The sequence below is a fragment of the Catharus ustulatus genome, chromosome 3 (assembly GCF_009819885.2).
Source record: "Catharus ustulatus isolate bCatUst1 chromosome 3, bCatUst1.pri.v2, whole genome shotgun sequence".
Lineage (NCBI taxonomy): Eukaryota > Metazoa > Chordata > Aves > Passeriformes > Turdidae > Catharus > Catharus ustulatus.
The window spans coordinates 81,295,829-81,321,900 of record NC_046223.1 but is presented as its reverse complement, the minus strand read 5'-3'; the positions used below and the strand labels follow the sequence as shown (position 1 = coordinate 81,321,900).

General features: G+C 42.8%; 3 protein-coding genes across 3 annotated transcripts in view; 1 reads left to right on the top strand and 2 right to left on the bottom strand.

Moving 5' to 3' along the window:
• RNGTT (RNA guanylyltransferase and 5'-phosphatase) overlaps positions 1–5,081 on the bottom strand; it is a 176,002-nt gene extending 170,921 nt beyond the window's left edge. The window contains exon 1 of the mRNA XM_033055808.1: positions 4,990–5,081. Within this exon, the coding sequence (XP_032911699.1) occupies positions 4,990–5,053 (64 nt within the window). The 5' untranslated portion in view covers positions 5,054–5,081. The remainder of the gene's footprint in view (positions 1–4,989) is intronic.
• A 15,567-nt stretch (positions 5,082–20,648) lies between these two features.
• On the bottom strand, positions 20,649–23,737 carry BORCS6 (BLOC-1 related complex subunit 6). The gene is given in 6 exon segments (XM_033054453.1): positions 20,649–23,171; positions 23,173–23,296; positions 23,298–23,378; positions 23,380–23,552; positions 23,554–23,621; positions 23,728–23,737. Coding segments are annotated over 6 exon segments (1,068 nt in total). The 3' UTR covers positions 20,649–22,559.
• On the top strand, positions 23,520–25,831 carry PNRC1 (proline rich nuclear receptor coactivator 1). The gene is made up of 2 exons (XM_033054593.2): positions 23,520–24,116; positions 24,696–25,831. Exons 1-2 carry the CDS (start codon positions 23,736–23,738, stop codon positions 25,134–25,136), a joined length of 822 nt encoding a protein of 273 aa, XP_032910484.1. The 5' UTR covers positions 23,520–23,735; the 3' UTR covers positions 25,137–25,831.
• Positions 25,832–26,072: the final 241 nt, after the last annotated feature.

The following is a 26,072-nucleotide window of genomic DNA, read 5'->3' as shown; positions in this document are numbered from 1 at the left end:
CATCTTAAACAGAGTAATTTAACATTTTTAGCTAATTTATAGAGTGATTTAAGCTGGAGGGCTACAGCACAAGAGAATATAGAAAATTCAAACTCAATTCAGTTGAAAACATAAAACAGTATTTTAAAATAACAGTTTGTCATCAATCATGTAAACATCAGCTTTGATTACCTGCAAATCTAACATACAGTAAAAAGCCTTGGAAAAAAAAATTATTAACACTCTACATAATCTCCAATAAGCATCTATCTTCCATGAAATAGACATTAGAAACCACAGAAGACAGACATGTGGAAACTAGGAAGCTTTATCCAACTGGTTAGATCAGGTTAAACGTTGGTGAGCAACATGAGAAACAGCTTCACTGTTCACCTGCTACATAAGAAAACCACCATCCTTTCCAAGATGCTGGGAAAAGAGTGGGAAAAGTGCCTGGAAGTTACAATTGTTTCCTGCAGCATCTGATAAGAGACTGTACAATCGCACAGAAGACTCTCCTGTTCCCCATCTTCTGGAACAGAGAATGAACACGTTCATTCTCTTTCTAGTAGCAAACCTTGATTTAGGGTCTGATTTGCACTCTGATTTCTTTTTGAGCAACCAAAATACATTGGTGTTCACAGACAGGAAAAGACAGACAAAGTAGTCTAGTCAGCATCCCCTTCAGCATTTGAATACCTACAGACAGCTGTGGAAGTGATGAATATTTCAAATAGAGCCCATTTACTATGACTTTCAAAGATGAAACACAGATGCTTGGAAGTATTTAGGTACTCAGTTTCTTATAAATTCCAGTTTCTTCTTCTCTACCTGGAAAATTTGCAATTTGGTTTTTGTACAGATGCTTGAAAACCCTCCTTCCCTGTGTGCATACAAGCCTCTCATTAAGAATGATCAAGCTACTGAAAATCTAAGCTTTAATTCTAAAAAGATTTCTAAACTTTTTGAGCAATATTTATAAAGGAGAGAGTAGCTACTGTCTCTTCTACAGTTTTGCCTTACACCTTATGGTAAAGAAGGGATGCAGTAACAGCTGATTGCAACTCAAGCTGCCATGCATAAGCTTTTGAAGATTAAAAACTCATATACTGAATTAAGTGATCCAACAGTAACAAAGTGATACTTGACATGGATATCAAAGCATCCCAAGTACCTAAACTACATTATGACACTAATTGTAGCTTCTCAATAGAATTTCCAAATTAACTTCAAAATCTTACTGGAACACTGACAACTGAGGATTACCTACTTCCACAACTAAGTCCAAATTTGTCAAATAGTTTCGGAAAGTGGCTATTAAAAACCAATTTCCAAATTAGTTACCGGACTAGCAGGTGGTATTTCTTTAGGCTGAAAAATAGGTAAAAATTCTAAAAATAAGAGCCCAGTATATCAGAGCACAGACATCAAGTGGATAAATCTGAGGGAAATCAAAGGGAACAACATAAGGCATCACATCTTCTACATGTACATGCTCTGTCACATTTTTTAGCTTCAAATCTAAATTCTAGAGCATACCAGTGAAAAAATACTCTTAATTTAGCCTAATTTTATGAATATACATGAAGCTGTCTACACAAAGCATGACATACATAATTATGTATGACCACGGTATGTTTAGATTGAGCATTGATTAGGAGGCTAGACTGGGTAAAGTGACTGAGGTTAAGTGAATAAAATTAGATGGTAAAATCCACAATCGAAAAACGCCAATATCTCGAAAAAGTAACAGTTTTCTGATTCCAGAGAACTACGCCGGATCAAAGCATCCATTTCACCTAGTATGTCATCACCAATACAGGCCAGTAACAGACAACTAGGAAAGAGAGCAAAACAATGACAATGACAATTCATCAGATTATTCTCCCCAATTACAACAAGCTACAGCTCAGAAATTTCCTGAACCAGAAGTACTACTCTTATTTAAGGTGCTTTCTCATAAGCATTATGGATGCTTTCCATAATATCCCACAGTTCTACATGCTAGATGTGTGTCCAGAACAGGATTAACTAACATGCATGAATAGAAGGAGGCTAGAAACCACTGCTGAGACACTTCTCATGCCTTTTCTTTCGTATCTCGCTAGCACTTTCCATGGCAAAATTGCCAAGAGAATGGGTTTTCAGTCGTCATGAAAAGCAGACACTGCTGAGATGAGGATGCCAAGGCAGTAAGGCTGAAGCAACCTGATCACTTCAGATCTAAGCATTCAGAGAAAGCTCTTTTCATTGAAATGACTGATGTTCTATTACAATGCAATAAATGTGAAAACGTGTGATTCTGAGGAACTCCTGTACGTAAAACCAGAAAGTGGCACAAAACTACCAATATTTAAAGAAGCGAACTGGAAAATAATGGGAGATGTAGATGAATTCACCTTGTCCAGGACAAAGAACACTGTTAACCTGAATTAACCCAATCTCACCAACAGCAGAGTTTCAGGTCTCATTAGTACTTGTATTGAGGTCATCTAGAAATTCTAGATGCCACAACCATGAGACAAGAGCATCATGATCAAACACTCAATGAACAGGAGTCCAGAGAAGCCATACGAACCTTGCATAGCAACACCATTAGTAACACATTATCAGATGGAATAAAGTCACATATAGGGGCTTAGAAATCTGATTTAAACACTAACTAAAACTAGAATGCAACATATCTGGGAGATAGTACCAACACCAATTAAACCCTAAAAATTATTTCCCATAAAACTCCTAGATGTCTTTGAATGTAAAGCAACAAAAAAGGGAAGAAGATTGATGGCATATCATTACTCCTGGTAAGTTATTCACAGTAAAAAACTAAAAATCTGGTGAATGAGAACACATCCTGATAAAGCACCCAAAGAAATGAGCCAAGCACTTTCAGTTTTTTTACTGTGCATTAACTTCCTGTGCATGATTGCATGGAATGGAAAAGAATTACCTTGCAGTTCCTGAAAAAACAAACACACAAGCAGTGATGGCACAGCAGATGACACACTGATGACCCTCATTCGTGCTTACTCTACGTTGCTATTTCTGAGAAACCATGGCTCAAAAGACAAATAAAAGCCACAACTAACAGAGATCAAGAACTTGCTGAGAAGAAAAACACAGAATAAAGAATCATTAGTCTGTTTTTGTCATGGTCAAAGGCTTAGGCTATCAAATCTCTCTCGTTAGATAGAAAGTAATGCACGCGGCCATGATCAGGAGAAAGAGATAATGGACATGAGCAATCCAACAACACTGTTATTTAACTGAGCCAAGTTCAGAGAAATACAAGGAACTTGAGGGAAACCAGTAATGCACAAAATGAACACCTGGTGTACAATACTGATAAATGCCAAATAACGCATATTGATGATTACTGAGGATTAAACCAACTGAGATGTCTCACCAGATTCTAAATATAATCATCAGTATCTTCCATTCCACAAGCAACTGCCATCAAAAAAATCTAAGATGATGTGGGATACAAAAACACAGGAGTTGTAAGTATCAAGCAAATCATGGCACAGTGCCAGTTTAAATAACACACTGAGTAGCACATGTGTTTTGAAAACATACCTTTACATCATCACAGAGAGGGGTATGAAAGGAGTGAAAACTAGAAAATATTGGAGGAAAAAAAAAAAAACAACTGGGGGTTGGAATTGCTTGCATTATAAAGAAAAGAACTCGAGAAAGCTGAAAAGATAGATGTTTGTTTACTTTATCTCAGAGAAGAAATTCACCTGATATCAGTATGATAGTTAATATACAATCAAAAACCTGTGTCTAGATAATACTGAATTCACTGCCACTATATCCTAGAAGACTGGATACAAAGTAACAACTGAGACAGTGCATTATGGGCAAGAGTATAATATCCAAGAAGACAGTAACCACTGCCAAACCCTGAAATACAAGTGTAACACTGACTCCAGTTACACCACTTTAACTCATTTTCCAGCTAAAGAACTCAAGAACACAGGTGACTGAAGGGCACTGTCAGTTGGCAGAGTAACAAATTGACACATATAAGACTTCAGTGCATTCAAGGAAAAAGAGAACCAAACATGGAAGAGGCTGCACAGAGGACAGGTGTCACAGAATTGGTCAGGATGGAGGGGACTACAGAGGGCCATCTGGCCCAACTTCCCTGCTAAGCAGGGTCATTCTACAGCACATTGCACAGGACTGCATCCAGATGGATCTTGAATATCTGCATCAAGGGAGACTCAACAATCTCTCAGAGCAATCTGTTCCAGTTTAGTCACCTGCACAGTAAAGAAGTTGTTCCTCTTGTTCAGTTTGAACTTCCTGTGCATCAGTTGCTGCCCATTGCCTCTTGTCCTATTGCATGGCACCACTGAGAAAAGCCTGGCTCCATCTTCCTAACACCCACCCTTTAGATATTTACACACATCAATGAGATCCCTTCTCGGTCACCTCTTCTCGAGGCTGAACAAGCTCAGCTCTCATAGCTTTTCCTCCTAAGAAAAATGCTCCAAGCCTGTGATCAACTTAGCGGCCCCAGCATGGCACTTTCTGCACGCCTCGCTGTCGCCTGTCTCATCCGATGTGACAGAGAGGAAAAGTTTGAACCCGAAACTGAACCAGTGCGAAGCGAGAGCGCAACTCTAAGGCTCCGGGGCGCAGGAGAGGGCCCGTACCCCTGCACCTCTGGGTGAGGCCGGGGCGAGTCCGTGTCAGAGGGGGCACCGGTCGAAGCGAGGGCAAGCCCGGCACTGGAAGCAAAGCGCTGCTGGGGGCCGGGCTTTAAGGAGAACAGCCGCCAACGGGAGTCAGGTCCGGGACAAACACCGGCCAGGAGCTCGGAGGGGAACACTGCAGAGCCCCTGGACAAAGAGCTCCGGCCGGGACAGAGGGCGAGAAGCCGCGGCGGCCCCCGGAGCGGAGGAGGAGCGGGACCGGCGGGCAGCGGAGCGCCGCAGGGGAGGGGGCCGCGCCCGCTGCCGCCCCGGGGCCGGGCAGGGCCGGACTGGGCCGGGCGCTCACCTGCCACGGGCTGTCCCCTCCTGGGGCAGTGGAGCCAGCGCGGCGGGATCTTGTTGTAGGACATGGCGGGGCCCGGGCGGCCCCGGGGGGGAGGGAGGGAGGCGGGGAGGGAGGCGGGGAGGGGGCGCGGGGAGCGGGGCGGCCCCGGGGCGCTCAGCGGCCCCTCGCCCGCGGCGCCTCCATTCAGACCCGGCTCCGCCTCGGCCGCCGCCGCACACGGAGCGCCGGGAGCCGCTTCCGCTTCCGGGGCTGGGGCCCAGGGGTGGTGCCCGGCCGGGAAGGGGGCAGCGGGAACTGGGGCTCCTCAGCCCGGGAAGCGGGGCGGGCTGGGAGGGAGGTGGGCACCAACTGCTACAGGCTCCTCCTCTCCGTGCAGAGCGCGGCCACAAAGCTGGTGAAGGGGCTGGAGCACAAATTGTGTAAGAAGAGCCTGAGGGAGCTGGGGGTGTTTACCCTGGAGAAAAGGAGGCTCAGGGCAATCTTATCTCTCTCTACAAAAGGCTGAGAGAAGCCTGCAGCCAGCTGGGGTTCGGCCTCTGCTGTCGGGCAACCAGCAATAGGACAAGAGAACATAGTTATAAGCTGCACCGGGGGAGATTTGGGCTGGACAGTAGAAGGAATTTCTTCACAAAGATGATTAGGCATTGGAATGGGCTGCCCAGGGAGGCGCTGAATTCACCGTTCCTGGGTGTTTAAGGACAGTCTGGATGTGGCGCTTGGTGCCATGATCTGGTTGAAGCGGTGGTGGTTGGTCATAGGCTGGACTCGATCTCAGAGGACTTTTACAACCTCATTGATTCTGTGATTCTGAGTGAGCACCTTCAAGCCACAACAGGAAAACAGCAGGACCTCAGATGGAAGCAGCTGGGGGGATAATTTGTCCAGCCACAGGAGCAGTCGGCAAAGGCTCCTGCAAATGCAGCGTTTACACAGGTCCAGGGAAGACTGAGCAGGTGCTGCAGGGAGAATGTAGTCCATGGCTACTGAAATAGCAGGCTGCATCAGGTTTGGGAAATGGCCTGCGCTGAAAATAGCTGGAGGCTTGGACAGACATAATTCCTCAGCTTTTACTTTTTGCAAGATGCTCCCTTATAGCCAGAAGTGGATGTGGAAATAGGTGGATACTTGTAGTAGTGCAGCTTATTCTAATCAGTATGTAACAGGCTTGCTAGTGTAGCAGAGATACCTCTGTCTGGGGGTTCTGGTTCTTTTGTGAAGAAGCACACCCAGAAGGATGGCATGCGGAGAGGTATGCTTAACAAAACCTTTGTTTCCCTGTGAAAATTCTCCGTAGGCTTTAAGGGGTCTATTACATGGACTCAGTTGAAGAATTGTAGCCCTAAAGTGTTTGTCCATGTGAAAGGAATGTTTAAGGTGTGGCCTGGTGTAATTCCTGTAGCAACCAAGCCCACACAGCCACTTTCTCCTTCCTTTCACAGAAGGGTGAAAGTGAGAAAGATCAGCGGTTGAAATAAATATAAGGAAAAATAAGGAATTGATTTACTATTTCCTATTGGCAAGTGTTATGTTTAATGTAAGGTATAATGTTTAGCCATTTCCCCAGGAAAAGTGGGCTTCATAACTCCAAAACACCATAACTCCAAATGTCCTCTCCTTCTCCCATTTTTTATTGCTCAGAACAAGATTATATGGGATATCCCTTTGGTCATTTGGGGTCAGCTGTTCCAGCTGTGTCCCCTGACAAATTCCTGTGCACCCTCAGCCTGCTCACTGTCAGGGCAGCATGAGAAGCAGAAAAGGTCTTGATTCTCTGCAAGACTTATTCAGCATTAGCTAAAACATCCCAATGTTCCCAATACTGTTTTGGTCACAAATGCAAAATGCAGCACCTGACTACTACTATGAAAATTAACTATCTCAGTGATGCCTGAAAAACAGGCTGGAAATAAATCCCCATAGACCAAAGTCTAGAGAGCAGGCAATTATTGCAGTGCTGATGGTGAGGGGGATTTCTCCACCTAACTCACCCACCCTATATGCTGTGGTATATTTATTCAGTAAGTACTGCATAGAATCACTGTGTCACTACAACATCATCACATACACCCAGGAACTAATTTACAGCATATGATCTCATGGTTATTAGATAGTTCTTTTGCACTGCACTTGTGTCTTCCCAGTTTGGGGATTACTGGGGGTCTTTGAAGAAGGACTCCACTTTGTCTTCAGAGCATATGCAGTTACAGTGTTCCTTGGTCTGTCTGGTCTTAACTGGCCTGAATTCTTTGTTTTGTGGCTAGTTGGCTTTGCATTTGTGAATTTTTTATTGGTACTATACTTATCTATCTCTAAAGCCATCCACCTGGTGAATTTTTTCTTCTTTTTTTGTCTATTCAGCATTAAGCAACTAGTTAACCATATACTAGCCATTACATTGTATAAAAAGTTATGATTCAGGTTATATAGGTATAAAAAGCTATTATTCTGTTTTTATAGATATATAAAAAGTCATGATTTAGGTTATATTGATATATCAGGTTATATTGCTATATTATATCTCAAGCTATACAAGCACTTTGTAACTTTGATCTAAGTTGTATAGGTATCATCAGCCAAAACCAGTCCAGGTGGTTTCAGTGAAGCATTAGGAAACAAAAGCAATAGATTATTTTTGTACCTAATTTTCCACTTACTTACATTTCAGTACTGTTCTGTCTGCACTTTCTGTTTGGCCATAAGCCAGATGTGCTGCCTTTGCAAGTCAGCAGGTGTCACAGCTTTCAGAAGTAACCACAGCTGTATGTACAGATATAATAGCAAGCCCTTAGGTTCTGTGAATACATTAAAACTATGAAAATCATTTCATCCGTCTAGAATTTATTACAAACTTCATTACACATTTTCCTCCTGCATTTTATAACTGGATTTTATTTGACATAGTTTCTTTCCTAGAATATCCTCTCATAGTTAATTGAGGTATTCAGTTAGGTAGTTTGCATAACTGAGTCATTAGGTTCTCAGACTATGTTAGAAGTTTCTGAAGTTTGTCTTCGAAGGCTTTTGTCATAATCAGATACTAATCTTCTCATCCTAGCTAAAATTGAAGGTCTTGCTACAGCAAAAGACTAATCGTATAATTTTCCCTAACTGCTAAATGCACTTCCATTATAATGTTACTTTATGCTGTTTGAAATAAGGTCCTGATTTTCCTTTACAGAACAAACAAGCAACAAGTCAGACACCAGGTGGTGCCGAAGACTGGTGAGAATAGAAAGTGAACCCAGTGTAAGGCATGTTCAGAAAGGGTGAGAAGCAAAGAGCAACAGCAAGATACTCAGTATCTGATTTCAGTAAACTGGGGGCAATGTGCAGTAATGTCAGCAGTATGGCAAAATTAGGAACGAAACCATTTGGAGAGGGGAAGATTAGTACAAAAAGATATCGTAAGTGAGCAGTAATCTGTTCTCATCACCTAGATTTAAGATTCTGATATGCTTTTAAACAAGTGTAAGAGCTGCAGATCAGAAATATCATGTTTTATATATATATAATACATTGTTAAAATGGGAGGGTATATTTTATTTAGCAATGCACAAGTCAAGTAATTGCTTACAGCGGATGTTGCTTTATATGCATATATATGGACTTTACCACATAAGACACTTTGAAACTATTTTCACAGGCATCTGGTGATGTTTGCATGTGACATCAAACTCTGTAAGCAGGCATGTCCTGCTTGCCTTTATACCAACAGTTAATCTGACTCTTCTGGTGTACCAGCAGAGGAATGCAAGTCTCTCACGTCTTCCTGTGACTTTCCAAAGCTGATATGGCTGTGTCTGAACAAGGACTTTGAGAGTGGCTGTAGTGATTATGTCAAGGATTGCTTTGAGAAAGCAACTGCAAGATGTTAATGGTCTATGATAAAACATTCCTCTTTACTATATATCAATTTTCTTTTATCTTAGAGGTACTTAGATGCTTGTACACTTAACTCTGGTTTCTGCTCACCAATTTTTATCCTTTTCCTGGTGGAGCAGACACTACAATCAAGAAGTCATTTTCCCAGGATGCAGTTCATCCTCTGTGTCATGGGTATCACTGCTTTGGTTTCGGCTCAGCCATGTTGGTTTAGGTAATGGGGAGCTCAGTTTTTGTTCTTCCTTGACTTTAAACCATTAAAAAAAATTCACACAGGAACCCCCCCCACACACGTTAACTCTTTTTCCTAATTACATACTGAACATTTACCCAAATTGTTGTTGATGAATAATTTTACACTTTTAATATCATAAATTATATAGCTACTTATAATATTCATGTATGCTACCTACAGAAAATTAATAAAGTAGGTACTTCTGACGGAAGAACACATAGTGTTGCCCTCTTCTATAGTGATACAGGTCAATGACCTACGACTGTTCTGCTTCAGTATAGCATTACTTTCCATGTGTTCATAAAGTAATAATGAATTTAATATGGAAAACATCCCTTGGGATGCTCTGTGAAACAGACATTTCTGACTATTTAGTAAATACATTTCTTAAAAAAAAAATTAAAAAAGCAAAAACTCCTCAACAAACAAACTGATTATTTCAGATTATTTACTAAACTGAGATTGCAAAAGGATTTAGTTAAGGGAAAGTAACTGTGAAAGAAGCTAACTGTATACAAATGTAATTCACATAATATGATTTTTCACCACCTTTTGGTGTAGGTGTTCACTTGGAAGGAGATTTGATGCAATAAGCTTGTAAGTACATGGAACATATAAAAATATGGCTTTTATTTACTGATTCAATTTATTTATTCCTTGCTTATTGCTTTGAATGTTCATGGCAAACTGACTTAGGAGTACAGTGTTCCTTTATCACTGATTTTGGCATGCATGAATCTTTTGTGGGCATGAATGAGTACTGGTGAATAAATATTTTAACTTTGTTATGGTAATTGTGTTTTATTCCAATAGTACTTACATTCTAATGGTATCATAAGAGAAAAAAAACAACTAAAAATAGTAAAATTAAAGCATAGTTTTAGATTTCAATGGAAGTTAATATTATGGTTGCTTATGGTTATGTTCTCTAATACATATGTAGGCTTTTACATTTAAAATGTAGGAGTATGCACTGACTCTTAAAAATCAAAAGAAAATTCTAGGAATGCAACATTTTAAATTGATTCCTATTTGTTTGGTGTCATCATATATCTAAGAATCTAACTTGAGACAAATTATGTTTTCAGGTTTGAAAATGAAAGTAAGATTTAAAGTGATTTTATTCCTTATGTGTATACAGTACAAAAAAGAGATGTTGAAACAAAGTTTTGAGTGCCACATTTGAGAAAATAAAATGTCATTTAGTGTTGTTTCTACAGAGAGCTTTGAGAGAAAGTCAGCAACAAAATTACCAGCCTTTAGTCTTAGTGACATTAGGGGGCACCACAAGCTCACAGACTTGGAATGATATAAGTTAAAATACAGTTACTTTTCCTGTCCAGAGTAAATAGGAAACAGCATAAAATAGCAAAATCAACTCCTGAAATCATTCCCTAGTGCGAGGTTATGATACAGATCTTAATAAAATTTCAAACAGAAGACAACCCAGACATTCAGTAGAATATAGACTACACCCTCCTTTTTCTAAAAGTAATAAAATTAACAGACTAATGGATGCTATATATACAGCCTCCTTTCAAGTCTATTTAAATCTTGAAGTTTCCTTTTAGCTCAAGCCCCTAAGGTATCACAGTGTTCATTCAATCAGTGGAGTAAATCTCCATATGGGCAGGGAGCACAGAGTGAGCTTGGGACAGAGCTGATTTAAATCCCTGGACTGGGTATCATGCTGGGGTAATCACCATAAGCTATCAGTCTACACCACCAGACACGTGTGTGCTGCACTGATGACATGTAAATCTTACACTGCAAGGGGGGACATCACCAGCCTTAGGCAAAGACATGCAGACATGGCAGATGATTTACTTAGTAGGTGATTTACTCAGCAGATCTATCTAGGAAGAAGGTGTCTGTCCAGAGGGTTGGTGTGCTTGAAGAGGGACACAGCTGTGGCTTCAAGCACTGATTTGTGGGCCTGAAAAACAAGATGCCTTGCTATTGATCCTCTACAGCTGAAATGATGGTGTGCTTGATGTATCAGAGATAAGCTGGACAACAAGCTTATAAGCAAGATGCCTGTCATTCCTTGAAGAGTTAACACTGTTCTCCTTAGTGTTCTTACAGTTTGACCTAGACAACTGAGGCCTTACTTGCATCAGCTCTGAAGGATGCTTTTCAATGGAAATCCACACTGTAAAAATATCCACACGTAACACTGAAGAGTATATGTTCTACTGCATAATATGAATCATATGATAGTAGTGTGCTTTGAGTACGGATGAAGTAATCAAACAATTAAAATGTCACGATGGGAGATGACTAGCAGTAGGGCAAAGTATGACATGATATATGAGAAACTCATCTAATTTAATTAAGTGGAAAGTATGACTCATAGTCTTTGGAGCTGGGCTGGGGAGTGACTGGGTTCCACAAAGTAGAGCACTGCTCTGATGCTACACTTTCCAGTTCCTCTACTGCCTGAATATGGACACCTTAATAAAAAGCTTGCCCTGACTGGAGGCTGTGGTTAAAACTACTGGAGTAACTGAGGTCCTGGTTAGTGCAGGAGGCAGATTGGGGCAGAAATAGCTGTTAGAGTTACCACTTCTCTACAGCCTGAAATAGCAAAGAGAGTGGCAGTGTTCCAGCCTATAAACCTGCATGCATGATGATTAAGATCTGGGTTACTATACTGACAGAAATCTTTCTCATGTAATCAGTCACACAAAGAAAAGATTATTGCCCATAGGCACTCTCTCAGACCTTCTGCATCATAATTTTGTACCTATAGGTATACATGCTATGATTTTGTATATGAATATATAGCCTGTGAAGAATAATACGTTTAGGAGCTATAATAAAGTACCTGAGAAAATACATACAGACCTGATTTTATTTATAAGACCTTACCATACAAAACGTGTAACATACTGTACAAGAGTAAATTAAGACCACAGTCTCTCTTCTGAGGTGCCTGAAGTCCTGAAAATACCCCAAGAAACTGGCCAAAGGCAAAGGAATGGAATATAGACTAGAAGGGATCAGCCTGACAGCCCCACAGGCTTTTTAAAAAACAAATCTGAATATATATATATATTTTATACAAATTAAATTATGGTAATATATGTGTATGGTTATATATATAACCAGATGCTCAAATTAAATTATGGTAATATATGTGTATGGTTATATATATAACCAGATGCTCAAACATTGCTCTTGTGAGGTTAGTTTCACTTTCTGTTGGTATGCATTGTGGAACAAGCTGTACAAGAACATATGCTACTTTCCCAAAAAAGCCTCACTCTAAAGTAGAGAGAGAGGCATATCGTACATCTGCAGCACCACTGATCTAGAGAATTTTAAGAATAAACTGGCAAATGTCATTTTAATGATTAAAGGTTGTAAATTCTTGTCATCCAAGCATTCCTTAGAGAAAGGGGAAAAAATATTTTTTATTTGCAATATGTCTGTAACTTCCTATGCTCCTTTCACATTCTCACCACTTTAGGCTTCACAGAATAATGATATTTTATGATGGACATGATGGAATAGACTTGGCCTCAGATAACATAGTGACTGTGGTCCATTGCTGTTCATACAGCTGCAGTTGGGGTTTGTTTTACCTACTGCAACTAGGTTAAGATTAATGAAAAAAAGCCCTTATCATCCTTCTATTCAAACCATCACTCAGTGTGGAAAATGTCCTTGTCCAGATGGACTTTTAGGGAATTAATCAGAGAGATTAAGTTCCTCCAGAAAGGGAAGGAGGTAAGAAAATTACTCTGTACTTGCCTGAAATGAATTTCCGAGATCTCTGATTATAAAGTTTTGGGTTTGCAATCAGTACACTCTGAAAGAGTGCAGGCTGTTACAGGAAAATGTTAACACTTCTTCTGAAAAGTCACTTTGTAAAGTCCTGTATCTAGCTTAGCCCTGCAGAAACAGCTTCTCAAAAATCCCCTTTGGGATAAAAATCTTTACATTTCCTTCTACTTTCTAGGAGTTAGATCTGCTAAAAATAATTTAATACTGTATTTTTCAAATATAATTGGATGTTTTGTCAGAGACCTGCTATGTCACACATATTAGACTTTCTAAACCTCAGGGAAAGACTTGCCAGTCTCAGTGAATTTAGGCCTGACCTATACATGTTCTCTAACACAGAGAATTAGAAAAACATGCCAGCATGTGTTGCTACACAACAGCAAAGGGTTGTGAATAGAACTAAAAATTATTTATTAAATTTAAATTATTGAACAACGACACAGAGATAAAGATGCCCAAATGAGTATAAACAACATGTACACAATGCTGCTCATGCACAAGGTTATGCTGTTTTAAAATACGAAGCCTGTTTTGATTATTTGTCTCAGATTCAAAGTTTGATTACCACAGAGGGAACAGGGAGAACGAAAAGACAAGACATTTTGTCCTGAAAAACAGCCTACTTCATTATTTTCTATTCTTCTCTGTACTGCAGTTGTATCAGCTTTGAAACGGGTAGAGCTGTTGCTAGGTGATCTTCTTTATCCACTTTGTAGCTGAAATTTCAGCCAGGCTGAAAAGAGTTTTTATATCTCTAACAGCATAAAATTAAATTCTAAGGCATTAATAACTGTTTTCAGCACAACCCTCTTTCTAACTATGGGCCTCTTTCCTGGGGCCAGCCCAACCACCAGAACAAGCAACGCACTTTCGTAGGCTGCGGGTCAACGTGGTTTAAGTGGTAGCAGCTGCAAACCCTCCCTGAGCATTTCCCTTATCTCAGCTGTGTGCAGCTGGCTGGAACACCCTTTCTTCTCCACAAGGATTCCTCCCTTCTGCTAAGCAACTGCCTGTGCAGTGGGACAAGGCTGGGAATCAATGCAGCCAAAAAATAAATAAGACTTCCACTCCCTCCTTGCTTGGCTCAGCTGGGTGGAGTTCCTCACTCTGGTTTGTTTGTGACTGCACAAGGGGTCTGGATATATTCAGAGGGAAATGCAGTGGATGAAAAGGAACAAGTGAGCATGGCTTGGACAGGAAAGGAGCTGTTCAGGCTGCTTTAACACATGCCTGGCATTGCAGCCAAATATGAAAACAGAGCCTCAGATTTTCTTAGTTTTGTTATCTAAGTTTTTTAATCTTTTTGTTATCTTGTTTCCTTGGTGTTATTACCAAAGAAATATGGGTCAGCCTTACGTGTAAAGCTGAACTAATTAAAGTTAGAACTGACATTGTTAATCCAGATCTTGAAACAAACATGTAATTTATACTTTAACTGAAGAATGTGGGGGGGATTTTGTTTTCATGTCTCTTCAGATTTGCAATATAGAAAAGACAAAGTTAAACCGAGGACAATTCTCACATAACCACAGTCATCAAACTAGGGTTATATCCCCTGTTGTTCCTGATCTACTATATCTTTTTTTCCATCTGTTACTGACACCATCACCATCATGACACCATGTTACTGACATCATCATCATAAATATACATTCTTTTTTTTTACTTTTAGGTGGCAAAACCCCATGTACAAAAATTGGCAATTGCTTGCTTTTTTTTTTCTTTTTAATGGGGTGAGGGCTACAAAAGATGGTTCAATTGCATTTATCATCTGTTTAATGTCAAATATTATTTTCTTCTACGTGAACAGTTTCGACAACATTAGTCACCTTGGAGATACAGCAATTTCTGCCATGGAAGGAGAGCGTAGCCTGCAGTGAGTACTTGCCAGCCCCGCAGACCCACCCCAACCAATCTGTGATGGTACAAGCAATCTACCACCTGCCCTATTTATTCTTTATTCTGCTTTCTAGAGAAGCAACCTTTTGCCAAGTTTGCAGAGCTCCCTGTGGGATCGCTGATCTCTTTCTGCCCTAAGGGCATGCCACTTCTGCCGCAACTCGAAAAAACTCTTCTGCAGTGAGAACTCACTTTCAGTCACACCTGCTATTGAATAGGTTGCCAAAATACAAGTATTTCAGCCTGCTAGCACACTGGCTGAGCCAACATGATGTATACACAAAGTACATTTGTTAATTTACTTTCTTAGAAGTTGTTTAGAACAACAGTGTAACCCAGAAAAAAGAATCCACTAACCAGGAGGGAAAGCTGGAAATGGAAAAAAGGGCTCAGTAGTAGCATTCCCTGGGGGAACTGTTAAGAACTGAACTGGGATCAGGAGGAAAAAAAAAAAAAACAAAACCTAAGACATAAAGCAGTGTAAGAGAAAAACCTTTTGATAGGACTCCTCAGTGTTTGCATCATTCAGCTGCCCTTCATAGAAGTAACACATACTGATAAAGATAGGTTATCTAGCAGGCAGCAGTGACAAGTCATGCTGCCCTATGTGGACCATTGTGCAAATGGGTATCAGCAGGATACTTAATTCAAAGTCTCATTTACTGGTAGAGAAACAAATATAGTTTTGTCCCAGTCTTGTTTTGTCTGTTAGCCAAGCTGAACTATTTCTGAGACAAAGCACTGACCCTTATCTTGAAGCATAGCTTATAAATAATCAAGGGCAAAGAGCATGTACAAGTGATTTCACAACTGTAAGTGCTGATGAATGAATGCCGAAACCAAAAATTCCTACAGTGCTACGTAACTTCCAGTAGTCATCAACAAGTTACACAAATTTTCTGGTTAATATTAACACATAAGGGAAACATGTTCCATGACTCCTACTTTGCTGAATGTCCCAATCAGTAACCTCAATGTTCAGTTAGAAGTGTAAGAAACAGACCCTAGCATTAGGCTGAAGTCTTTGCAATCATTGCTGATAGGTTTTTTTTAAAAGTTTAGGTATTTTAAAAGAGATAGGTATTATAAAAAAGTTTGTACATACTTATTAAGATCTGCATGGCTGACCAGTATTAAAACCTGAATTTTAACGACTTTTAAGCTTGACTTTTTACAGCTATTCTACTCAGGACAGTCCAACATTATTTCTTGTTTTGAAACAGATGTTTTATCACTCATGTAGAATTAGTGTTTTGGTCATGACTTGCATTTTTTCCATTGTCTGTGCAACACAGACAGTATGAATAATCTTGTTAAAAAGGAACTGATTTGCCATACTAAAGTATGTACGCGTGATTCTTGGTGAACAAAAGAAAGGAACTGCTTTGCCATATCTTGTACTCCAAATATTCCATCCCGTCCTATTTTACCACAATTTCTTTCCAAGGTCTGTAATAAATATAACACATCCCACTGAGTTTCATAACTCCCACAAAAATACATCCAGCTCTTTGTAAAGTCAGCAAAAGCCCTGTGTGAATGCATGCCAAAATGAAGGCAGGGAGACCAGAATTTCATCCAGCAGTGGCCTTACTACAATATTTACTTAATCTTTCTATGGTTAAAAAGAAAAACAATACACTTTGCTTTGAGGGCTTGCACATATTGCATCATGTCACCATGTCACGTCCTATTTGGTGTTCTATAACCCCAGCCTTGGGAGCCTACGTAAGCAGCAGCTGATTGATTTGCACCTCTCTTATCAGATACATCACAGCACTCACAGTTATATTAGTATGGATTATTTTGCAAGTAGCTTGTAATTTTTATTTACATTTGTTGGCCTATTATTAAAATAGATCAGAACCAAATAATAAGACCTTGCTCTCTCCAATTGCAGATGTTTAATTTTTCTATAATGCCTCCTGTTTGGTATAATTATCTACTATATATGTAGTTTCTGACTTGCCAGTGCCTGAGGTTTGATTTTAAAGCAAGACAATTGGTGGTGGCTATTCTGGATAAAAGAAGCATTGCAGAAGACAGCAGCAAGGAATTACAGAAAAAGAAAGCATAGAAAGCAAAATGAAATTTACAGTGACATTTTAAAGGCTAAAGGAATGTATGACATCAAAAGAGAATAAGTCAGGTAGGCAGCAGAAGCCTCGGCCAGGACCTGCAGATAAGCCATTTGAAATTTGAGGCAAACAGGAATGAAAAACAAGGGCAGCTAGAAGAGGACATAACTGAGCTAATAAAGTTGGTGCCTTGCCAGAACGGCAACACAGATGTAGTAAGTCATGCAATCGCAGACAGAAAGTAAGTGGGATCACAGAATAGCACCGAGAACTGATGAGGTCCAGAACAAGGTTTTGCCCGGGGAAATGGGGTACAGCTGATGGCTGTCGAAAATGGTGAACGGGGAGGGAGAAGGAGGGGGTGGGGACACAGCTGTAACTTTCCAGTTCCTCTGAGCAGACAAAAGAAAGCTGATGGCAGCGGAGCAGGAGAGATGAAAGGTTTGTAGTCGCACATCTCTTTCTTTAAAGAGGGAAGCAAAACCAAACTAGGTTGGTATCATCAACTATAAATGGCATGCAGGAAGAGTTTTGGAAAATGGAAAATCACAATGTTGCTCAGTGGTAAGAAACTTCCCTCAGCTTCCAGCTAAGGACACGTCACTGGAAAAGTCCCAGCCTAGGAAAAAAAATCCACTGACTAAACAAATTGCATAGGCAGCGAAAACAGAAAGTGGAACAAAGTCAAATGATACTTTGGCTTTAAAGGAGTTTATTTTCAGGTTAGCATTTCCTTGAGTGGCATCAGCTCAAGTTCAGACTAGAAAAATCTTATTACAGTGAAAATGACTGGTAAACTTCACTGCTGATGTTACACCATTGAAAGAAACTCACTTATTAAAAATCTAAGATTTCAACCTGGGAATTTTTGAATTTTCAGCTACTGAGTGTAGTAAAATGATCCTACTGACAAACCAGATACTCAGGATTAGGCAAGTTTGTGGAATTTTTTTCCCCTTAATTTACATGTATTTCTAGACAAAGAAGTCCTTAACTAAACTCTTCTGAACAATTCACTGGGCATGGCTCTTTGTTTTGCAAGCAAGTTCAGTGGTGAGAATTTTTCCAGCTTGTCTATAAAGAAAACAAGGGGAAAACTTCCTTGGTGACAGTGAGACAAGAAATAGAGTGTTGGATAATATTCTAGGATTCATACCTCTCTAACTAGCATTCATAAAAATAAAAATACTGACATAAATTATTACCCTTCTCTGATAAAAATTTACTTTCAAAAAAGGTACTTCATAGTAATTAATCACAGCAATGTTAACTCAAATTCTGGAAACAAGCAGCACTTTGTAGCTGTAATCTAGGAAAATAATCAAGATGGTTTTACCTTTGCTTCTCTGCTCCCCCACTTAATGAGTGCTGCTGCATCCTGGCCAATGCACATGACAGTCCAACCCTGCTAGCAAACCTATTCACATTCTCTCCGACTTGGGAAGAGGATCAATTAAGAATCTTTGGGTGAGGAGGTTATGAGTTTTTTGCTTGTTTGTCGTATGGCTTCTAATGTGGATAAATAGTAGAAGGGAACCAAAACTGCAGGAAGGTTTCAAATTTTGATTATCACTTTTCCTGTTACAAGATAAGGGTAATGTTACTGCGACAGGGGGCACAAGGATCTTGACTGCTAAGATGAAAGCTCAGGACTCAAGTCCATTGATCACATCTCTAGTTTTGGAGCTTCAAACAACAGAGAACACCAGTAACAAAAGCTTTTCTGAGGCACTAAGCTGAGGGGCAAACACAGTTGTGTTTCAATTCCTGCATCTGATGTAGTTACTGCGTCAAACTTTCTAAAAGAGAAGTGTCATGAGTTTTCCATGTGTGCTCTTACATGCATGGTAGGAGGTTCCAGGATGAGGCCAGGGTGGGGACAATGCCAGAAGTACAGACAATGTTCACAAAAATGTACTAATTGGACTAATTTACAATTTTTATAGGAATGTTCTTTTCTCAAATTAATTTTTGGGCAATAAAACCAGGTTGTGACGGCATCGTAAATATGATCTGCTGTTCTTTAAAAGTTGTTTTTTTCGTAAGTACGCACTAGGGCTGATCAGGACAAGGTAGTGTGGCATCTGATAGCAGAACCTCCTTATGTTGGATGACACCTATTGCAAGAAGTCTCTGTCTCAACACTCGTTTCAGTTTTGGCTAACACAGTTTGCTAGAAGAATTGATTTTACTCCTCTGGAGAGCTGTTGATAATTTTGAAGCTTTGTAAATTTTTGTCTTCTGATAGTATAACCATGCTGTTTGAAACCATTTCAAAATAGTTGCATCTGTAATGCTAAGAGGTTTGCTCTTGGATTCAACTCACATGCTGTTCCTCACACTGGTAACTCAGTCAAGACCTTACTCATGGGAGTAAGTACCACCACTGCACATTGCAACCAAAAATTTTGTGCATTTTAGATACAACACACACACAAAGTTGATGTATTTACTTATTGAACATTCAATGCAGTTAAGCAACACTGGAAAAAAAGTCTTAAAGGTGAATTATTGGTGAAGTTCATTCTTGATTGGCCAGGTTTTTTCTCAGCTGTAGTAAGGTTTTATCTGGTAAAGCTTCTTCAAATAGTATGGATATGGATATGGATATGGATATGGATATGCATCAGTCAGGGAACAGAAAACCTCACAAAGGAGGGAAGACTAAAAGTGCACTGAATGAAACAGAACCAACCACACCTTAATCAGAAAAAGGATTTCCACAGTCAGACCTTACACTTGGGAAAAAAAAAATCAGACTAAGCCTTAACGGAGTCACTGGTGGTTCTCTGAGTAGGCAAGTCATTCCTAGCCCACAGCTAATTCTGCATCTGGCTTTGCTTAGTGCTATGCACATCATTTTATTTTGCTAATTTTCTTCTCTGACCTTGCCCATGTTGTTACAATGAAAGTTCACTTGGCAGCTGATAAGGAAAGCAACCAATTGTAAAGTTGTGACTAAGCAAGAAAATATATGCAAGCCATTTGAATGTCTTGGAAAACCCAAACATGGTTTTACACTGCTCACCCACAGATTAAGCAAAAAAGGCTAAAAGAACTTGAAAGCTTTCATTCTCAACCTCCAAAAGCTGGAAGGTGCTAGAATTAACACAGGATATGCACAAGAAAGCCTGGACTAGGATCAAAAGGGCAGTGCAGAAGGGAATGACTGCAGAAGGACTGGCTTCACCAGAAACTACAGACCTGCACGTAGCTCACAGGCAGTTCACACGGGATTTTAAGGGCAGGGCTGGCACCAGAGCTGTGCTGACAGAGACGCTGGCAAGTGTCACCATTTGCAGCAATGGAGGCTGCTATGGATAGGGGGGCTGGAAACAGAGCAGCCGTGTGGTTACCGATCGATACCGATCGGGGCACAGAACTGGCTGACACAATTCAGCTGTGCCTGCCCCAGGGATGGCAAAGGCACAAGGCAGACACCGGGGAACAGGAGTCACTTAAACAAGTTCAGTTAAATCTGCCTTTCAAAAAAGCTGATGTGTTCAGAAAAATATTAAAAAACCAAACCCAAACAGTGTAATTACTGCTTTCTTCATGCTTGCAATTCACTAGTCAGTCATTCCTTTTTCATCACATAAATGACATCACTGTCAGAAATTATTGCCCGAGGACCTAGACTGAAACCAGCTCTGCAATCATATTAAAAAGTCTCTGTGCAGATGCAGGAGCAGAGTTTAAATTAGCTTTCAAATTATTTTCCCAAATAAGAAACACACAGTAAGAGAAACACCTCAACAACAACTAATCACTAACAATTAAAAACATAAAAGTAATAACTTTATTCTACAGACTCAACAATTTTAGTAGGGAATTAGTATTGAATGAAGATGACTGCAAATTAAACAGTATAAAAACCCAGGAGTGTACTGAAATGCCTTAAAGGCTTTACCCTAGCTTGTGTGAGTGAAGAGTAGCTGTACATATGTGACTACACAAATAAGCTTGCAGGTCTTTCCTGTACATTTCAACAGTACTCACAAATTGCGCAAGATCAACCTTTGGTGTTCACTCTTGGCGTATACCAAACACACTTAGCAAAACTACTGCATCTGCATAATAGACGAGTTCAAACTTTCCCAGGAATAACGAAACTATTACAAGTGCAGCTGTTGCTGTGGTGTTAAGCAATCTTTAGTGTCTTCTAGGCCCATGGGATGCAGCAGCAAAGGCCTCTGTTCCCACCCCTGGAGCCACAGCTACTCCCAGCAGACAGCACCAGAGAGAGCCCTACTTTGGCACAGCCCAATTCCAGTCTTGTCCCATTGCTATGGCTACAAGGCCACATGGAAACACACCCCTGTGCCAAGGGAAAGGCATGGCTCTGCCAAGGGGCTCAGAACAGGCCAGACACTGGCATCATGCAAACCAGAGTGGCATTAACCTGAATGATTTTGTTATAATTCAGTATTGTCTTCATGCACAAGGACAGGGTATCACAGCGTCCATCCCTCGGTGTTTTTAACAAGATCAGCTACAGATACAGGAATTAACAGTATTTCTGGCTACCTTCATTCTAAAGTTTTTAGGAGCCACTGGTCACCAAAACCACTATTACATTTACATAAGATCACAGTAATCATTTTTCTGCTGAAATCTTGTACAGGGACATTTGTGACCTAAATGCATTGCTAAGACCATCATCTAAGAGGCTTTTTACATAGGAACATTAGTGAGTAGAGAATTCAGCTACTCTCAGCTCTCAAAAGAAACACTCACTGATATAGCAGAATCATTTCTGCACACTGTGATGTATATACAAAAGCTTCAAGTTATACAAATAAATTATTCCAAAGCAGTCATTTTATGTCAGTCATACACCCACGTAATGTCAGCACGTACTTGTATTCCTCATGTAATTAGATATTTTCCCATCTGGAAAGAAAAAAAAACCAAAAAAAACAAACATACAAAAAAAACCAAAACACAAACCAACAACAAAAAAACAAACTACAAAATAACAGGATCATTTCACAGTGATGCCATTTAAATTTTTACACTGTGAAAATTGTAAAGATTAATAGAGGCAAAGTACATTTCATCTGAAGGCTTTTATTTAGAACTTTGCTTATGGATTTGTTCTTATCTGAACCTCAATTATCTTCCATGGACTTTATACTCTTCTCAGAAAACAAGTGTTTCTGCTATATGTATTAAACTTACTCTTTTTTTGAAACTGTAAGAAACAGTGGTGTTCTGTGAATTTATTTGCTGTAACAGCATAGGTGAGAATTATTCTTCAGGCACCAATAAACTACAAATAAGCACGTATGCCTGTAAGCATCAAGCAGGTACTCACAAGAATTTTGAATTTGATTTAAGCTACTTTTAATTAAGACTCGTTAGTTTCTCTTAGCCCTCAATAAATAGAAAGCGTAAGGCATGTGGAGTCCAAATTCTTTAATGGAGCTGAAGCTAAAAAGCACCATCTGCCATTTACCCCGCCGTTTTCAACCGGGACCTTTTCTTTCGTCGGTCGCAAAAATTCCCCTTCGTGCAGATCAACACAGGCGATCTGGCCACTGGTGCCGGCAAGTCACGCACGGGGGAGAGCGGGCGAGGATGTGCAGGTGGGATCTGCGGACGCCGAGAGCGCGGGGCCGCCGGAGCGAGAGCGCAGCAGCCCCAGGCCCCTGCTGCCGGCACGGGAGGGGCGGCGGAGGGAGCAGCTACTTGCAGAGCCCCTCCAGCCGCTCCAGCGTGCCCTTCATGTCACGGATGCGCTTGGCCAGGGCGGGCACGGGCTGCATGGCGCGGTCCAGCTCCTCGCAGCGCGCCACCAGTGCGTACATGGCGCGGATGCTGAGGTCGGCCGCCTCGCCCAGGCTCTCCACGCCGTCGCGGTAGGTCTGGATGCAGCCGACGCTGAGCGCCGTCAGCGCCTGCAGCCCGCAGTGCACGTTCCGCAGCAGCTCGTCCACCTGCGCCGCCACCTGCCCGGCCAGGGCCACCACGTCCTGCAGCGCCCCGGGGTCGATGGCAGGGATGGAGGACCCGCTGCTCCCCGCTGGAGGCTCGCCCCGCGGGGCGCCGCTCAGCCGGATCCGCCGCTCCAGGTTGTTCGCTACGAACTGGGTGAGGCGCCCCTCGCGCAGCACCGTCCCCTCCAGTTCCAGGGCGCTCGCCAGCGTCGCCCGCCGCCCCTCCGGCGGCTGCCGGCCCACCGCCGCCGCCGCCGCCGCCCCGCCGCCGCTAGCCAGGCTGAGCGCCTCCAAGCTCCGCTCGTCCCGCCCCTCCGGCGGCGCGGCGGCCGAGCCCGGCTCCTCCATGGCGAACGACGCGTGCCCGCCCGCCGTCACCGCCCACCGGGGGGCGCGCCGACGCCTGTTTACGTCTCCCGCGATTGGCTGCGGGGCCCCCGGGGGTGTGCCCTCGATTGTTAGTGCGGATCCCGATTGGCCAGTGGAGAACCGCCCGCCCACCGCGCACTGCGAGCCCGTGACTTAGAGACCGGGGGCGTGTCCACCCGGATAGGGCGGCCCCTAGGGAGGCGTGGCCCTGAGTGTTTGTGTCGCTTCCGATTGGCTGGAGCGAGGGCAGGGAGGCCGCCGCTCCACCGCGATTGGCGGGGTGCGGCGGGGAGGGGCGGTGCTGGCGTCGTCAGCGCACGGCGGTTGGCGCGGAGGCGGAAGTGGGCGGGTCGCGCCCGGGTAACAACACCGGGGAGCTGCTGGCGGCTCTCCTCACTCCCCCGCCATGTTCTCCTAGCAGCGGCTCCGGTTGCAGCACCACTTCCTCAGCCCGTCACAAAGCCCGGGCAGACAGTCCCCAGCAACCCGACCCGCTCATCCCCGCCTGGGCTCGACCCCTCTCCCCGCCACAACTCTGGGTACCCACGTCCCACCATGGTTACCACCACGGCGCCGCCGCCCTTCCTGGCTCGGATCTCGACGGGCACCGAAGACCCGCGGCGGATGCCGCCCTCCGCCCTACTCCAGCGCCTCCGGCGCGGGGACAGCAACTGTGAGAACCAGCCCAGCTGCTGCCTGGCGGGCCCGGGGGGCAGCGCCCGCCCCGCGCTGAAGAGGGTGCGGCGGAGAAAGGGAAAGATCCGGCCCGGCCCCGCGGGGCTCCTGCCCAGCCGCTATCAGCAGTATCAGCAGCACCGCGCCGGGCTGGGGAGAAAGACGCCGCTGGGAACCGACCTGGTGACGGACGCTCCCCCGGAGGAGCCCCCTGCGCCTGCCCCCTCGAGACCCGCGCCCGGCAAACCCCTCAGGAAGGAGGTAAAGACAAGGCTGCGCTACTTCTCCTCACTTCAGACCTCTCCCGGAGCCCGGGGAGCCGGGCAACCGTTTTCCCTTTCCCTCGGGGTGGGGGGGAACAGCGAGCGGGGCGCCCCCTCCCCGCGCCCCCTCAGAGCGGTGAGGGGGGGACCGGGCGGGGGGGCGGCAGAGTTTCCGTTACGCCTGGACGGGGCGGGGCGGGGCTGAAGGACGAAGCGCGGGCGGCGATTGGCTGCCCGGCGCCCACCAATGAGCGCCCGGCGCTGCGCCCCAGCAACAAGCCGGATTTAGCCCTGGCGCTGGCCGCGCGCCAGCCCCGCCCCGCGCTCGCCGAAGGCGGGACGTGCGTGGTGCGCAGCGCCCCATGGCGGCCGGGGGGGGCTCCGCGCCCTCAGGCCGCCCGTGCCGGCTGAGCGGTGGGATGAGCTGTGGGATAAGCGAGAAACAGCGGGGAGAAGGCTTCTCGGTACCCCTGCCCTGCCGAGGTGGCCCCCGGTGGCCTCACTAAGCGTCGGGGGCGGTGAAGGGAGCGCGGAGGAGAGGGGTCGTGGTTGACGTGACTCTACTTTGTCTCCGCAGTTCTTAAAAAACAAGATGGGAAAGACAGAGAAGGCGGCCGTCCCCTACGGCCAGCCCGTTCACAGCTTACACCTGTGTGAACAACCAAAGATTAACAGGCAGAAGAGTAAGTGTAACACGCCAGTGACGAAGATCGCCTCAGCGAAAAAGATAGAGAACTTTTGGCAGGATTCTGTGTCGCCGGAAATAGTTCAGAAGCAGGAGAAAAAGCCACTTAAAAATACAGAGAACTTCAGAAATGCCAAGTCCAAGAAACCTCTTGCCCTAAATGAAGTGAGCCAAAAAGAAAATTATGCTGGGGCAAAGTTTAGTGACCCACCATCTCCCAGTGTCCTTCCAAAGCCTCCCAGCCACTGGGTGGGTGGCACAGCTGAACTATCTGACCAAAACAGGGAGTTGATGGCAGTCCATTTGAAAACTCTCCTAAAAGTTCAAGCGTAGTTTCCAAGATCTCTTCAGTAATTGGCAAAAAAACCCTCCATCCAGGAAACTTAAACATGCCTTGTTGCAACAAAAATTGCAAAAGACTGTCAAGTCTTACAATCACATTAAAAAAAAAAATCCTTGTATTATATTTTTTATGGTTGTGTAAATAATGTACATCTTGTATTATGTGTATATTCTTGTTCATACTTTGAGAGGTACATTTTAGTTTTGTTATGAAAGGATGTATTTTGCACTGCCTGATTGGTAGATGTCTTGTATATAAAATATGGACAATTTTACGTGTGTGCTTGACACATGAAGACTTGACTTGCTTTGCACAAGGCAATGAAAATTTCAGAAGGAGAGTACAGCTTTCTGATTAAGGTTCCAGATCAAATGTGAATGTTTTATTCGTGCACTACTGACAATAGTTTGACATTCTGTCTCCCAATCAAGTACAAACATGGAATTTTCACACAAATGTGAAGTTTTGCCCTCTGCTCTGGAAACTATCTGGAATTCATCTGTTCATTTTTAAAATTAACTGGAATTTCACTAAAATTCCAACCCACCAATTTGAGCACTGCTGATTTCTTTAAAGAAGTTGAAAAAAAAAAGCCCAAAAAAAAAAAAAAAAAAAAGAGCAGAGCTTTCTACCAAAATTCAATTGGTCACTAAAAAATTAAATAAAACAATTTGGCCTCCCCTTATACACGTCTCTGTTTTTCTTTGAGTGTGTGTCTGTTAATTCAAGTATGTGGATTTAAATCACTTGATCACCTTTTAGTGCATTGGTGCAAATACTTGTCTTGTGACTATCTCAGACTAAATAGCTCACCAAGAATTCCTTATGTTTTAAAAAAAGTCACCTTTGTCAGATTTCAAGTAATTTGGGCAGTTAGACATTGAAATATATGCAGTAATGCTCCTTAAATGTTTTCAAAGTGGCTG